Genomic DNA, 17026 nt, shown 5'->3' with positions numbered 1-17026 from the left:
AGACCAACTCTTGGCATTTGCTTTCACTCTGAGATGGCTTCTAAGTGTTATGTTCCAACTCAACTCTATAAAATTACAGCGGATACTTCACTCTTCCAATTAGGTGACTACTCTAAAAACCTGCCGGTCCTGATTGGTATCCTGTTTACTAACTTAAAAATTAAGAATTGGTTTTGGCCTATTTACAGTAATAATAGAAGAAGAAAAAATATCCCTAAATGGAAAGCACTAGGAAGCCAGTATTAAATAAATATGCTTACCGAAGAATTTGATTTTGCAAAGGCTAAGTGAAATAATCGTATCAATATGAAGCGTTGTTTTTTAACAAATCAACTGTTTAATAAACAGATTTAGTCTTAGCCTTTTATCATTTATTTTTTTTTTTTTAACATTCATTTTTACTCCAGCAATATGAAAGTTGCTTAAAACATACAAGCTGTTTATAATGGGTTAGCACTTAAAACAGCTCATCTCTTGTGCATCATTCCAACAAATAGTTTTTGGACAAAAATACCCACAAAAACCACTTCAGTTCAGGACTGGGCAGACCATCTGCCAGAAGCACCAACCAGTAAATGAAAGGAATGTACTGCAGAAACAGCAACATGCTGTCACAGGTTGTCAGATCTGACCACCACTGTTTGTCAAACTGCTGATGAAACAGACTGCTGGCTTAGCATTAAACCGATACAAGCCAGAGATTTCACAGAACATTTTGATTGTCAAAATTCAGCTCAACTCCTCAACAGAGTCAAAATAGCAAGTGTCAACTAATAATCTTTCCTATAAAAAACAATGCAATTTTGACATCCGAAATTAGGATGCAAATAGCAGCTCAATGTGTGCAGTATCAGCAGTTGAATACGACTGAAAAAAGTGCTTTGTGATAACTTGTTCATCCTTTTGGTAGGACACTCTTTTCCTAAAGGTTATGCAAGATAAAAGACAAGCAGTTCTTTTTAACGTTAGTTCTGACCAGTCTACTCTGATCCTACCATTAAATGTATGGAAAGGGCTACAACTGATAGAGCAAAACTTTAGAATTACACTTCCATTGCTGCGTTTCCAAGACTGTTTACTTAAAACAAACTATGGAAAAACAATTAACCAAAACTGCTTGAGGTTGTGCACTTTAAGATACATTAGTCTTCACATACATTAAATCTAATAAAAAAAAAATTTAAAAATTTTATTTGGGGAAACGCAGGTTCATTTGCAGGCAAGCCAAAATAAGTGTTACCTGCAGGATGTCTTTGATAAACATCTACTGTAAAGTATAATACAAGCTAAGTGGAAAACTACAGATCACAGCGCAGCCTAGTTTCTTTCCCCTCCCACGCACGCGTCATTGCCATATTAGCCGTAAGATTACTCAGTCGAACCAAGCGCCATGCATGGTTTTGTACTTCTTCAATTTCAAAACACTTTTAAAGATCAGGTACAAGTATTTCTTCTTGGATTCAAGTAAACTTAGACACAGCATTTGTTTCAAGCTGATATTTATAGCTTCTGCCAGTCAGCATGAAGCACCAGGGGAAAAAGCTCACAGCAACCTGTAGAAGATCTCATAGGTTACACCCTTAAACTTCTGTTACAGCAAATCCTATTAGGAACAACAGGATCACACGTAAACTTTATTTTCAAGGACTGACCATTTCTCACAGTGCCTAAAATTTGTAACAGGAATATGGCAACTCAATGAAAACAACCTACTCATGGGAAAAACCCTGCCTACTGGACAAGAAAGATGCAATTAAATAACGAACTATGGACTAGTTGCACATCAAACTGAAGTCACACAGAAGAAAATATATTTTTTTTCCACTCTTCAGCATTCAATAACTGGAAATCAGCGCTCTTCACACAGTAGTAATTTAATACATCCTTCCAATTGATCTGTCAAAAAAAACACACTTTGAAATCTTGCACACGTTTCTGTACCTCGTTGGGCAAAAAATAGAGCAGTTATTCGTAAAACACGAATAAAACATGAAAAGCACTAAGTAGTTAAAGGGTTATGGCTGGATCAAGTTTTTAACTTTGATACAGAGTTCAGCAGCAGTCTCTTGGCTAAGCCATGTCTGAATTCAGCAATGATTTCATTCATGTATTCAACACTACTGTCATGACTAACTCTATTAATGTCACTTGATCAAAGTAACGCATGTAATCCTGCTAACACCGGCTGTGTTTAGTGAGCATTTCTCAGTTGCAATGTTGACTTAACCAGGTTAAGACGACTTAATCTCTCTTCTTCAGTTCCCTCAAGTGAGTGGATGTAACTGTTTAGAGTCCCCCAGTGAACCGGACTGAGATTTATGTTAAATGTTTCCTTTCAGGAGGTTATTTTTTAAAGACAGATGGGTTCCTCAGTTTAGGTCAGTACACAACCTCAGGAAACTGAAGGAGCAAAGTAACAGAAGTGAGCAGGTGGAGCAAAATGAGAGCAACGGCAGCTTCACCAAATACTCCTGTCAGTATTTTTTGTCTTTTTCAGGCAAAACCAGTCCTTGTAGCAAGTTGGGGTTTGTTGGGTTTGGGTTTTTTTTAGGGCTTTCTGACAGTGGTGGTGCTTTTTAATGCATAATATAAGAAGATCTCAGCTTTCCCTGACAAATGCATTCCCTACTAGTGGAATAACATTAAAGCGATGCCACTGTTAAAAACAAGGAAAGTGCTTTGCACGGGAAATTCCGTGGTCCAGTACTTGAGTGGCCCAAACGAAACACTATGATAACCACATTAGTGGGAAAGAGGCTTTCCCATACTTTTTCCTGTACAACCCAATGTGTGCGTGAGAGGCAAAAAAAAAAAAAAAGCACACTGATGTTATGTTGTTCTCCCCATTCACTGTGTACATGTGGGGAAACGTATAGTCATAAAACAGACAGGTTTTCTAGAGCTAAGACCTCAACAAGTGAGTTTAGAGGAATTTCTCCAGGTATAACAAGACATAAGAATAAGAAAAAATATTTAAGATAGTTTAAATTTGTCAATAAGCATTCAGTTTTCATTGCAAAAGCAAGTAGTTAAGGGAAATGCACAAATTTTAACTGAAGTCAGAAGTCATTAAGCAATGGACTAGCATTCAGGTTAGTTTTTAGTTTGAACAATCCATGAATCCCCAATGTAGACTGCCCATGCAGTAAGTACTTTGTTCTGCATGTTACCAATCATAAAAAGTATGTTTTAGCCTCTTAAGTAAATGACAGTCTTTTATAGCTGCTGAATCGCATTCTGTCAATACTAGCATGAAATATACACAGTGCAAAAAACATCAACATCTAAGAAATTAATTCCAAAAGACCCATTTCTAAAGCTCACTTATTCTAAGGCACAGAAAAAAAATATCCTGATACAGCACTCGTCTATACTCAGCACTGGTGAGGCCACACCTCAAATAATGTGTTCGGTTTTGGGCCCTTTGCTATAAGACAGACATTAAGGTGCTGGAGCATGTCCAGACAAGGGCAACGAAGCTGGTGAGGGGTCTCGAGAACAAGTCTAAGGAGTGGCTGAGGGAACTGGGGTTGTTTAGCCTGGAGAAAAGGAGGCTCAAAGGAGACCTTATCGCTCTCTACAACTACCTGAAATGAGGTTGTAGCAAAGTGTGGGGGGTTGGTGTCCCCTCCCAAGTAAGAGGTGACAGGACAACAGGAAATGGCCTCAAGTTGCACCAGGGGAACTTTAGGATGGATATTAGGAAACATTTCTTCACTGAAAGTATTACAAAACATTGAACAGGCTGCCCAATGAAGTGGTGGAATCACCACCCTTGGAGATATTTAAAAGATGAGCAGACGTGGTGCTGAGGGACATGGTTTAGTAGTGCTTTTGGCAGTGTTAGGCTGATGGTTGGACTCGATGATCTTAAAGGTCCCTTCCAACCTAGATTCTATGAATATCTTGAAATTTCATGCTACTTTGAGAAAACACAACATGGAGATTGCTTTTGGCTATGTCTACTTGAAAGAGTCGGTGCTTTTTTCTTTTATAGCACCTTTGCCCCACTTCATGCGACACAGTTAAATCTTCCCATACGTCTTAGCAGTTAGCACTGAAGAGCACTGACAGAAGAATTACAGTCTTCGCCCTCTCCCTGGCCCCTCAAGCTGAAAGGCTCCCATACCTTTTAATTACAATTTGCAATTCTATTTACATTCTTATCTTGGAATATTCAAAGGTCATCAGTATTCACGTTGTCTAGATTGGCTTCCTATGGCTACAGGCAGAACTAGGATCAGCACAGAGCTGCAGGTCACCCTTTATCATACATTTCGAGCTTAAGAGCAGAGGGCCATCCCAGATAATTTGCAGTTCAGGGGATTTGGTGGTCCCTTAATGACACACTGGACAACAGAAATGCTGAACTGACAGTAGAAATCTGGCACAAAATAGCAGGCACAGTCATCGACGTCTAGGGCTGACCAATCAGGAGATTAAGTTTGGTGATAGACTAGTTCTCTTTACCATACATTTCTAAGTGGTTTTGTTTTTTTCTCAGGTTCCTATTTAGAGACACACGCAGTTTGCATAAGACTATTGGGAACTGTTCCAGAGTATTCCTACAAAAACTGATTCTCCTCACTTGCTGACTCTAGCCCAAATCTGTGGTGAGAGGGGCAGGACCAAGAAATCTCAGGAAATACTTTTCCTGGTCCCTATTTTCAAGCCTTTAGTCTGACTAAATTCGGACCATAGGAACAAAGAAGTTCTTGTATACCTTAATGGTTTTTGCCTGATAAATGAGAACTAGTTTCATCTGTAGAAGGGGAACTAAGCTCAAAGGGACCAGCAGGTGGTCATATCACGGCCCCACAGACTTCCCAAACTTACGTGCTAGAGCATGAGTTACCGAACCAGTTGAATTAAAAATGTAAACAGCTGCAAACAAACTTTTGCAGATGTTACTCATGTATGCTTCACACCCATAATTTGCAAGTCAAGTAATGCCAATATTTATGTACTGTAAGTACATAATTGTGTTGCTACGGAACATAATATTCCCCCTGTAACACAGGCTCAGGATAAAGAGATTTAATTCACTTAAAAGCAGAATTCTGGTTGAAACTTTACATACCTATCATAATATGCACACTACTGCAACATTTACTCTCATTATTATGTGCGAATAGTCTGTGATTTCAGTGAGACTCCTTATATTAAAAGCAGGTTTTAGAAACACTGTTATTCACTAAGCGTCTCTAATCTTTTATTATCATATGCTTGAAGTTTCAAGAACTGGACTTTACCATTAGAGTACAACGGTCAGCTTTCACAAGCACAAACATGGGCCAGAGTCCTGCTGACTACGAACTGGAAAAAAAACATTTCAGCTTTCTGAATCTACCGAAGTTTTACAATACCACCTGTTGCTTCCTGAGTAACAGAGCTGTTTGCTTTTCAGCTCAGTGTGGTGCCAAGTGCCATACCTCTAACATCACTACCTAGCAGAAAATAATTAATAGTACATCTGCTAGTTTCTACAAGGGAAAAAAAAAATAAATGGTGATGAGACAGTGAAGAAGTTTCAGAGATTTTTTTTTTTTTTTCAGGTCACTTAGTTATGGTCAGGTTAATACTTTTAGTTCATTTTTTTCATTCCCAGAATGAAAAGTCCCTTAAAATGCAACTGGGATTAAGAGTCTATATCTATAGTTTAAGATGATAATTACAGTGTCTCTACCACCAGAACAAGCTTTACAAGCTTTTTTGGTAAATCCATGAAACAGCTGTATGATTAGAGAACATTAAAATCTGAATCGCAATTACGGTAATTTCTACTTCTAGGTGTATTATATCACTACAGGGTCAAAAAGGCTGTTTAATTCTCACCTTCCCACTTGAATTACGTTTACTCCCAATGGAGAATTTTCTAGACTTGAAACCATTTTCTCTCATATGGTATGATATTGCTGTAACTTTTTTTTCCACATAATTGCATGGTATATACATTCAAAATTAATTAAAAGTTTCCATATAAACCCTCAAGTATTTAAAGAATAAAAATTAAACAAGAAACACATGAAGTGCAACTACAGAATAGTACTTGAAGCATATAAATATTAAAACATGCAAAAAATATTCCATATTTACCAGAACACCCACAGCCGTTATGCTGCTTAAAAATACTGCAGTTAAATTTCCATTCCCTGTACTTCTGTTTCTCAGTCTACTGTAACACGTTCACTGACAGGAAGTTGATTTTTAAAAAACAATTATTTAATCAGCAGAAGCTGAGGAACTCTCATCTTCAAGAAATACTATTTCAGTTCTGAAAAGACTCTCCTCATTTATCGATAGCCTAACTTCAAACTCTCGAGGCAGGAGTTAGCAGCGAAGAGCTCCCCATTCTGTTCAAAGGCACGAAGCAACAACAAGCGGTACTTCCTTTTTAAAGGGCATTACAACGGACAGTACTTATTGGTCACATGTCCTCCCAAATGAAAACACTCCCTTGCATGCTTTGAGAAAGAAAACAAATTTATTTATTATTTTATGATTGCGTGTGTCCTTCTTCCACACACAAATCCACACTTTAAAATAGAAAATTATTTTATATATATATATTTCAACACAGCTTGGGAGAAAATAAAGTCTTCTGGTTTTGGAAGACCAAAAAAAAACCTTAGAAAAAAAAAATACTTCAAGCAAAACTATCATATAACACAAGTAATTAGTTACCTTTATGAGAAATTTCAGTGTGTGATTTAATTATTTGAATTCTTTAGGAAAAATAACAAGGAAAATAATTTTTAAAAAAATTCCTTAAACCGTCAGACTGCTGAACATATTCTGAACACATATAAAAAAGAATTGTTATTACAACATGCAACTGCTGGGTCTTGCAAAACTTATGGAACTCAAAGGGAAAGGAGAAATACAAGCACATTTCCCTCTCCAGTTCCCTCTTTCTCATATTACACCAGTTCTGGATTGCAACAATGGTGAGACAGCTACTCTCTTCACCAGACAACGGGAACGTGTTATGCAAAAAGCATATGAAAAGGCCTTAAGCGTTAGAAATGGGTATCCTGGATAATCAAGTCATAAAAGCTTCTTTTAATGGAGATTACATGGATCCCACTATTGCAAACTTTCACCTAATAGCTAAACACAATCTTTGCTGTATGCACCTTCTTAAAAGCCAAAATTTACTGAGTAACCTATAACAAGAGGCAAGATAAACCACACCTAGCATCAACAAAATGAGTAAGCTCCATTCACAGTATGAAAGGGCAAATTCATACCAAATACTACATCCTTTGGGTATACAGGGGTGAGATCGGGCTGTGTGTGTGTACTTTTCCTAACTAAAAGAAAATCTCACTTTTCCACATGGTGTAAAGGCGTTTGTGCTTACAAAGACCATCCCAATGCCAAATTTGAAGCTTTCAGAAAGGCTCAGTCCTATAATATGATAGAAATTTCCTGGGAGAGTGAAGAAAGAAAGAAAACACAACCAACAGCATTTAATGGTGCTTTGTTGTAACGATCATCTAGAAGGGAATGCATCTAGGTTGCTCGTTACCATTGTGCAACCCCAGACCTGCATCTGAAAAGTTAAATTCTCAATCATCGATAGAAAAATTTTGCACCTGAAGGTTTTACTTTTCCAGATGTAACCTTAAAAGCCAATGAATCACCTCAAGTGCAGATATAAACTGGGACAAAAGCCCTGTTACATTTATAAGAAGAAACATCAATACTGAAGAGTTAATTAAAATAAGAACTTTGTTTTGGTTTCAGTATTATTACTCACCCGCTTTGGCCCACTAAAAATCTTCCTGGTGTTTTCCTTAGATTTATCACCTTGTTTATTTGTGGATTTCTTATTGCCTTCAGGCACACCAGATGCATCCTCTGAAAACTCCAGAAGATCTGTAAGAGGTAAATATAGACATGAAACAACCATATTTAAAGCTGTTGAACTGCTACAGCATTTCTCGCATCTGACATTTGCACATGTACAGCTCCTGAAATTATACAATAAACAAGCTCCATCAGAAAAATCAGCTTTAAAGCCAAACATAGATCTGGATGGAGCTCGGGTTTACTGACTGGACTGTATACATTACAAGGTACACGGTCACAATTATTACAGCACCTCTTGCCCATTGTGTAAACTTCGAGTTATTATTTCCCATTTTATACTCCTGTGAATCCCAGGTTACCTTTTTATACATGCTTGCTTATAGCTTAGTGCTACAACTCGGAGCAGCAGATGAATTAACTATTATATGGGGTTCTTCAAAGTGTGAGATCAAAAGATTTAGAAGAATACTTCCCGCTACAATTACAGGACCGAAGAACTGATCCTACGTCACTTTCATGAAGGCAGCTGGTTTATATTTGCTTATTCTACTACAAACAGTATTAAAAAATATGGTCATCAGCTCAGAAAGGAGTCAGCTAGAAGGAACCACTGGAACAGCCTTTCAGTGTATTAAATACTTGCCTTACCAGTAGTTCCAGAACTAAGTTTTGGAGTGTAAATCGGTAATTCACTGATCCAATTAAATTCTTGTCCTAGTTTTTTTTCATTTAAACTTGTGCTGTATTTGAAGCATTATCCCTTGGAGACCAGCTTATTTTCTTTTACTTGGCACAAACCAGAAGTTACCATAAATTTCAAGACGGAAATAAAGAGAGGCACAGATAAGCACTGTTTCATCTGATAAACAGTTTAGAAAACTGATCTATTCTAGAGAAGCTGCTGAAAACTGCACTACAAAAATGCAAGGAGGTTGGATTGGTTACTCTAATCCCAAATTCACTCACATCCAGTAAATAGGATGGGGCAAGTGCCTCCGTAAGAAGGCAATCAAAAGCACATCAGGCAAGCAAATTTCTAACAGCCTGCACAAGGACACAAAACTTACCTAGTCTGGGGGACAGAAGTATTCTTAAAATAAGGCTCAAAAGTTTCTTAAATCACGCTAAATGCCAACGGGCTTGGCAGCACCAGGGCCGGCAGGATGCCCACTGCAAGGCACCTCCTGGATCCAGCCTCTCACATCCCAGCCCACTGGTTTTCAGTTTAGCCGTACTATGTCAGCACAAGAGCTTAAGAACACAATGTGAACAATTTCTCTGAAAATAACTGACTTTAAAAGATGTTTTGATAAAATTGGTCTAACAGAAGACAAATATTACAAACCAATTCTCATTAACTTAATTAAAGCAAAACTACTTCCAAATCTCGATATAAGTCCACTTGGTTCTTTGCTGGAACTTACCAATTAAAGGAGTCAAATCAAATTGCTTTGATACACATCCTTACAAATCCGGAAATAATTTTGAAGCTGGGCCCTGAATGCAATTCCCAAAGAAAGTCAAACCAACAGAACCGGACCCTCCTATTGTAGATTAAAAGCTAAAAAGTAACTCACTTGACTACAGTAATTAGAAACATGCAAGTCACTAGAAATGCAAGATGTGTTTTCACCCAGCAAATCAGCACAATAATTTGTGTCTTGCATTAAGTCTTGGAGCTGATATTGTGGTTAATATTGATTAATAGTGCTCTGTATCAACTAAGCCACAATTTTAAAATCACTGAAGTTTGTACGAGTTCTACTCCTATGTGATCCTGAACTATCCCATTTAAATTAGGTAATTTTAAATTCAAGGAAACTTCTTGATAAAAATATTTCCACTCCCACTTACAATAGGATAATTTTGCATTTTTTTATGTTGCTAGCACATCAAACACTTTTATGATTAGTTTTGAAAGATTATCTGGAATGCTTTTATTTGCTCTTTGAGGCCTTCTAGGTATCCTAAAAGCGCTCTGCATACGTATCTTACCAGGTTTTCAAATCTAAACTAAATAGAGTGTGGGGGAGAAGTCTTTTGTTAACATTAACTGAGCCAGGCAAAGACACGAGTAGTTTGGTAAGCAGTGATGCTAATGAAGCTTGTTTTCCACAGCTCTCTCTTGTATGGAAGTTTTCCCCCCCCTCAATCAAGAAAAGATGAGCATGTTGACCTTTTCCTCAATACGGGAGGATGTAAGGCCTTTTCTCCTCTATCCAACCATTTTCAAGGCATTTATAAACTTTCAGATAATTTGCCTGTCTCGGCTAAAATTGGAAAGATGTTCAAAGACCAACTAGAAGGCACCACCACAGTAAGTTTCCTGGGGAAAAACAACTCAGTTCTGTTTTAGTGCCTGAGGGTAATTCTGCAGAAGATTTTGAAGTCCAAATAGGACTCTGCCTTTGAGGACTTTGATGTACTCTTAACGGGCTAAAAATATTTACCCAATTAAGGTGATTCAGTTTTTGAGGAGATGCAAAGGAAGAAAAAAAAAAAATAGGGCAAGTTGTTCACCAGAAATGAACAGAGTGCTAGATGCTGATACACGAAAGCTATTTTATTGTACAAAAAGATTATAGGAATCCCACCTTGATCGCTGAAAGGAAAATGGATGCATGACACAGGTTAAGTTGGATATTAGAACCGATTTACAAAGCAAAAGGCTAACCAATACTTACACTGCAATAACAGGATAACTGCTACTATAATTTAAATCAAGAATACTGTAGCTCATCATTACTATATTGCTTATGAGATATATAGTGAAGAAGGAGGTGAACCAAATAAAAATAAGCATGTTAGAGAGGACAGATCTTCATACCTTCTTTCAGCAGAAGGTTTCAGGGCTCTATCCTGTTTATCCTGTCAATCTACATAGAGACATGGGAATGTTTAATTTTAGTCAACATTTTTCTTTATTTTTTTTATGCCTGCCACTTTCTATAATAATTTTATTGTCATTGGCCAAAATGAAATGTAGTATACGAAGCATGAACAAGGTGTCCCAGTTGAACAGGTGGGAAATAAGGCATTATGAGACTACAAGCTCAGAAGTTTAATATATTAGAAATCTTTGCAACCACTGACAACCATGGCAGGATCTTTAGAAAAAGAAAGAAATAAACCGATAGCACAGTTATTTCCAGAAGTACAACACCATCCCAAAGACACAGGTTTGCTCTTCAAAACTGAAGCTTAAAGTTATTTTTGGTTAAGCCTTACTATACCTTGGTGCATTCCACGAGTAAGAAATCAAGGAAAGGAGGCAGGAGACCTGCATGGATGAGCAAGGAGCTTCTGGAAAAACTCAAATAGAAAAAGGAATTTACAGAAGGTGGAAAAAGGGACTGGATACTTGGGAAGAATATAGGAACGTTGTCAGAGTATGCAGAGATGCAACAAGGAAGGCTAAGGCCCACTTGGAATTAAAACTGGTAAGGGATGTCAAGGACAACAAGAAGGAATTCGTCAAGTACGTCAGTAGCAAAAGGAAGACTAGGGAAAATGTTGGCCCACTGCTGAATGAGATGGGTGCCCTGGGGATGGAGGATGCAGAGAAGGCGGAGTTACTGAAGGCCACCTTTGCTTCAGTCTGTGAAGAGTATCCAGGAATTTAAAAGCCAGAGCATCTCAAGGTTTGGGTTTTGTTTTGGGGGTTTTTTTGGGGGGGTGGTTTGGTTTTTTGGTGTTTTTTAACCATTTCAGCAGACAAGCCTACCATACAAGTGAACAACAGAAAAGACACCTCAGTGAAAGACAGTCTAACTAAAATTGATTCTACTTTGCATTTTTTCCTGCACTAACAATAATATTGTCCATCTAGTCCTTAGTGCTTCCCTAAATTTCCTTTGCAGAAACATTTAAATATGTATTATTAAACTTATTTTCCCTCAACTGTGAGCTACTAGACTGGAAGAAGTAGTCCATTTCCAGTTCAGTCAGAAAATCTTTGCATGATGTTTTATACCAAGATTCTAAAATATGCTTCATAAAAGTAGGCCTAGATTACGGTAAGTAACCAAATCAGTATTATGGCAAAAAATTTTGTAAGACTGTAACAGAAAGCATGGGATTTCCTGAAAAACTGACTATGCTATATAACATTCTTTGCACATGGAATGTCAAAATCAGTCTTAGGAATTTCCGGGGCTGGAATTCAGAAAGGCAATCTGACATCTCACCTGTCAACCTGGAACGGGAACACTGAATTTTTATCTGTGGATTTACTCATTAGTACAAAAGAGAACAGCACACACAGAACTCAGGTAGCATTAGGACCTCTCAGTACTGTTTGCAGCTTCATGCAAAAGTTTTATTGTACAAGATGTTCTGAAAGCTTTTTCAGAGGCTTGGATTAAAAACTGGCATTTTCCATGGAGACATAAATCAATTTTTTTTTCAGTATGTAAAGATGATACCTCAGGGCAATGTCACGTATTTTAACCACAACTTCAGGCTGAGATGTAGAAGTCCTTGATAAATTCTCAGGCTCAGTATCATTATATTTAAGGACCTTAATATGGCTATTCCAAGTGATTACGATGCTCAAAATTGTCAAAGGTCTGAGAGAAGACAGCATGAAATACATCAAGGAGTCCTACAAATTCCAGGGCAACGACTGACTCCCTGTTTTTATAATCCATACTACAGGACTGAACTAGGTTATGTGCTGCAACTTAGGAAAATAACTTCATGTCACCCTTTCAGTTTTCTGAAGAAAAAATACAAGTCAAATCTCACCTGGCTTCAGCAGCACAAAACAGGAATCAAATGAGCAAAGGAGATGGAAAATAAAGAGGAAGCATCTCTCAGCAGAGGCACTGAGAGGTAGTTCTTACCTGAGAAGTGGAAAAGTACATTAAGAAACTAACAAAACACAAATCTACATCTACCTGTGCCATGGGAATCTCTTAGGAAAATATTTCAGAAAAATAATCTGTGATACCTAAGAGTATAATGGCCTCCTTGGTAAACGTGCTGAACGCAAACTGTAGATATTTTGAGACTCCAGAGGACAGCAGCTGAAAGGATTATTTGATGGATCAGCATCTCAGCTGCATTAACTGTATAAGTGACCTTTTTTTTCCCTTGGAATAAATGGCTGAACAAAGACTCGACAGAGAAAGCAACTCAGATGCAGTATTTCATAAGCAGCCCTTTAAGTTAAACCCATTTTCAAGAGAGGCTGGAATGCAAGTGTCCCATCGTAATTAAATTTTATGAAAACAAATCAAGAGATTTTTTTGTTTGATCTTCTCGTACAACACAAATCTTCTCATATAATATCAGTATTTGGGCCTTTTAGTATTTACAAAAAAAACTTAGCAGTTACATTTACCTTTGATTAAAAGGCTTACAAGACAATTTTGGTTTTAGAGACCGCTATAATTAGAACAGAGAAATTAACATTTTTTCTTATGAAATTTTATTTCTGGATTATATTAGCAAAAGTTATTTGTAGGAAAAAACAGCTTCTCCAACATTTGCAAGGCTAGTCTTGAGTCCTCCCCTCTCCCCATCACAATGAAATACATCTTGCCAAAGTCTTAAAAATTAAGAACTTCAGTGAATGGATAAAAACTGCTCATGCTTCATGCTCCAAAATGGAGGACCAAAAAGTTCCCTGGAACAGCAGCAGTGTTTTGAAATACTTATTCCAACATACTAATTCTTTGGCATTAGACTTTTTCAAAGAGAAAAAGCTAAAAGAAACCTTTCACCAAAGTTACTCCTTTTCTTCTTCACCAACACACCTCAACCTTAATCAAAGTCATTACGTGGGACCCAACCAACCACCAAGCAAGTCTAAGGCACTCAAACACCAGAACTTGCTCAGCAAACTCTGTGTGAAAAGTTTTACTCATATGTGTGTGCGTGTACACCCAAAGTCAGCCACCTAACTGGCACTCCGTGGGTCCTCACAGCCCCTCCCTCAAGCTGCGCATCCTCGGATAAGATGTAACTTGAGAAAGGCCCAAACTGTTTACAAAAGCATTCAAAAGCACAAAAAGGAAGAAGATACTTCACACGTCTGAGAGCTACTCAAATATCCATAATCAGGTCTGTAATTCTGGGCTGATGTGGAGCTTCTGTGGTAAGATATGTGCCTTCCAGGCATAGGTACTGTCCGCTCAACACACCAAAAAGGTAAGAAACTTATGTTCAAAAAGAAAAAAACTCTACCTCTAGCAAAAGATCAAGGGGTACAAAGCATACTTAAAAACAGCTGTGAAACACCAGACAGGACCACAGCAGAAAGAAGCACATTTCACTTTTACATTTCCAAATCAGTTATACCATCCAACAAACTCCTAGGTACACTGCAGAAAGAACAAAACATAAAGGTCAACTGAATTTAGATTTTAAGTATGCATTCCAGAAGAGTTCTGCTTACCTGCATTGGTACTGAGCTGGTTATCCTGGGAACAGTTTTCATTGCTGTCAGAGGTTGACTGTAGCGAAGACGAGGGTGCAGTTCTACTTCGCTTTTTGTTGGCTTTCCTTTCCGCTACCTGCCACTCTTCGTCTTCATCCTCGCTTTCACTCAAGTCATCAAACCCAAAGTACTTGATTTTGTAATTGGAACTCCCAGAACTTCTAGAGGCGCCTTCATCTCCCCCTCCCTCATCTTGATCATCAAACCCAAAAAATTCTAATTTGACATCCTTTTTGGATTTGGTATTGCTTGGTCGAAACCTGGTTGTAGTTTTTGTAGTAGCAATGTCTGCTTTTTTTCTCAAGCGTCCAGCTTCTCCCAAGTCAGTAGGGGCTGCTGTGGTGAATTCATCGATTCGTTCCATGGTATCCTGTATAGTAACATTGCAAACTGACAAGCAAGATGGATGTAGAACAGTGTAGTCTCTAGTCCGTCCAACCGTCCCTCTAAAACTGGTCCCGCTACTTAAAGAAACTTTTTTTGCTGGGTTCAGACCATCATTATTTGACTCATTGTTTGCTTTGGATAAAGACTGACTAGTGCCATCCATTAGCTTGTCAAAATTTGTTGCCCCCTGCGGTTTTGCTTTGTTGGATCGACAGTATGTCCTACAGTTGCTTGGCCTAGGAATAGTTTGCACAAGTTCTTCACTAATGGCTTCCTTTGGATTTTCAGCATCTTCTTTATCACCCTCCTCATCCTTGCTCTTCATCTCTGAGAGATGTTCATTGTCAAAATCTAATATATACTCTCCAGTTCTGGTATCTTCAGTTTCATCCTCCCATTCGTACAAGTGAGTTCTTAATGGCCCCTTCATCTGAGATGTTTCTGATGGAGAGTCGGCTGTTTTTCCAATGTGGGAGTCCCAAGAATCAGGCAAGACCTTGGCTTCAATGTTGTATCCTGAAGTGTCTGTAGTTTCAGCATTGGTTTTGTTACCGTCTTCAGCATTCTCATAGATGAAATGACTGTTCTTCTCATTATCTTCATTCAAGTTCTGTATTTTATCTACAAGAAAAGATAAATTTATTACTAAAAAGCATTATAAAAAAAAAGTAATCACCCTCATGGACAACTTTGAAAAGTCACAACATAACAGCAAATATTCAGTGTTCTATGACAAAGAACATTAAAGAGCTCCTTATCCTCCCAGTTTGCACTTTTTAAGCCTTCCAGTTTAAAATTTTTGCTATAAAACCTTCTCACCATTTCTAGAAAAAATATACACTAACTCGAAATAAGCGTCACTTTGAAATAATGCGCATAATGAAAAAAACAATACCAAACCCTAATTGCAACCACTTACTTATCTATACAACCTACACACAAAAAAAGGAGCAAGTATGCAGTGAAATTTTCAGTGAAGTTGATCACCATTCAATGTTTCATGCACAAGTGACTGACAGTGAATAATTAGAGATAAAGAGCTATTATAAAACATTTTCTAACTATATAATAATAATTTTCCTTCCTGTACATAGGTTGTGTTGTGTTTATTGTTATGTAAACACCTCCCCCAATCCTCGTTTAGATCAAGCTATTGCAACTACACTAGTGTTTCAAATAAAAGTTTTGCAATACAGATTTTAGCGTCTGATTTACTTCAGATGCCCTACTTTTAAGTACTTTTTGCTTTTGCACAAACTTGAACAGGTAATATTATTGGAAACACAAAACACACATGAATCAATGGATTAGCTAAGTCTGCATGGATTCATTTTTAATACTACAAGATGAATTATAGTAACCTACTGTAGTCAGGAAAAGGGATGCATGGGCAGGTTACAGCTACTCCTGCAGATACTCCTGGTCTAAGAAGTAAATAGTAGTGAGGCATCATCATAGTAGAAATGAAAATCAGCACGGGCCACAGAACCTACTGACGAAGTCAAGTAAATTTGCTGAACATTATCCTGTAATTCATTGCCTAATGCAGTAACCGTAGAGCTACTAAAACCAGTGAAAGTAATCCACTACCATATCTGTACTAAAAATGCTACAGTCCTTGTTACAAACTGTACGATAAGTTTTGATCAATGAACCCTGGACAGAAGGGCACACAACCTCAGCAACTGTTATTTTATTTTGCTGCTTCAAATTAAAATAGTTGGACTTCCAGAAAAAATACAGAAGATGCAAATCTCAGAGTTCCAAATTAAATCACTTCTCAAATGCAAGTTTTCACAATGGACTTCTACAGATCTGAAGAAGAGCTGCTGCCAAAAGTTAGTCTTGCACTTCTCCAACCCATAGCCACACTTGCATCTTACGCTGTCAAAGAGAACAAATGCCACTGTAAGAAATCAGTTTTTTTAAGGTTTGTTTCCAGCCCGACCAATAGTAATGCCAGGAAAGACAGCACTGAGTCTTCCACCTGTTGTCCTCTGAACTGCTACAGAAACCGTTCCCTTTGGTTTCCCTGAATACCAACAAAAGCTCGGTGGATTTGGTACGAGAGTTTCATGAAGATTGCATCTGCATCTGCCATACTCTGTTGTTGCACCTCACACACACACAAAGATACCCAGAAATACAAGCGTGTTATTTCCCGGAAACAAGACGAGCAGAAATTTCTTTGAAATTTCCGAGACAGTACAAGCAAACCCAGGAACCAAGGTGTCTACCGTTACTATCAACGCTCGCCGTACTGGCTGCCTGGCCAGGAGAAGGAAGATAAGAAGTCTGACTAGAATGCAGAAGACCCTGATGCATGGAAGAGTAGCACATGATGAGATACAGTGGAGAAACAGAAGCAACTGGGACAGGGAC

General features: G+C 37.9%; 1 protein-coding gene across 2 annotated transcripts in view; it reads right to left on the bottom strand.

Moving 5' to 3' along the window:
- WAPL (WAPL cohesin release factor) overlaps positions 1-17026 on the bottom strand; it is a 74068-nt gene that overhangs the window by 35463 nt on the left and 21579 nt on the right. For both annotated transcript variants that reach the window (XM_082486043.1, XM_082486042.1), the window contains exons 3-4: positions 14216-15265; positions 7763-7881 (exon numbers count right to left, since the gene is read on the bottom strand). In XM_082486043.1, coding sequence (XP_082342169.1) covers positions 7763-7881; positions 14216-15265 — 1169 coding nt within the window. The remainder of the gene's footprint in view (positions 1-7762; positions 7882-14215; positions 15266-17026) is intronic.

This window comes from Vanellus vanellus (genome assembly GCF_965231255.1).
Source record: "Vanellus vanellus genome assembly, chromosome: 7".
In the NCBI taxonomy this organism is placed as follows: Eukaryota; Metazoa; Chordata; class Aves; order Charadriiformes; family Charadriidae; genus Vanellus; species Vanellus vanellus.
The sequence above is the reverse complement of the archived record's forward strand: the minus strand, read 5'-3'. Positions and strand labels throughout refer to the sequence as shown.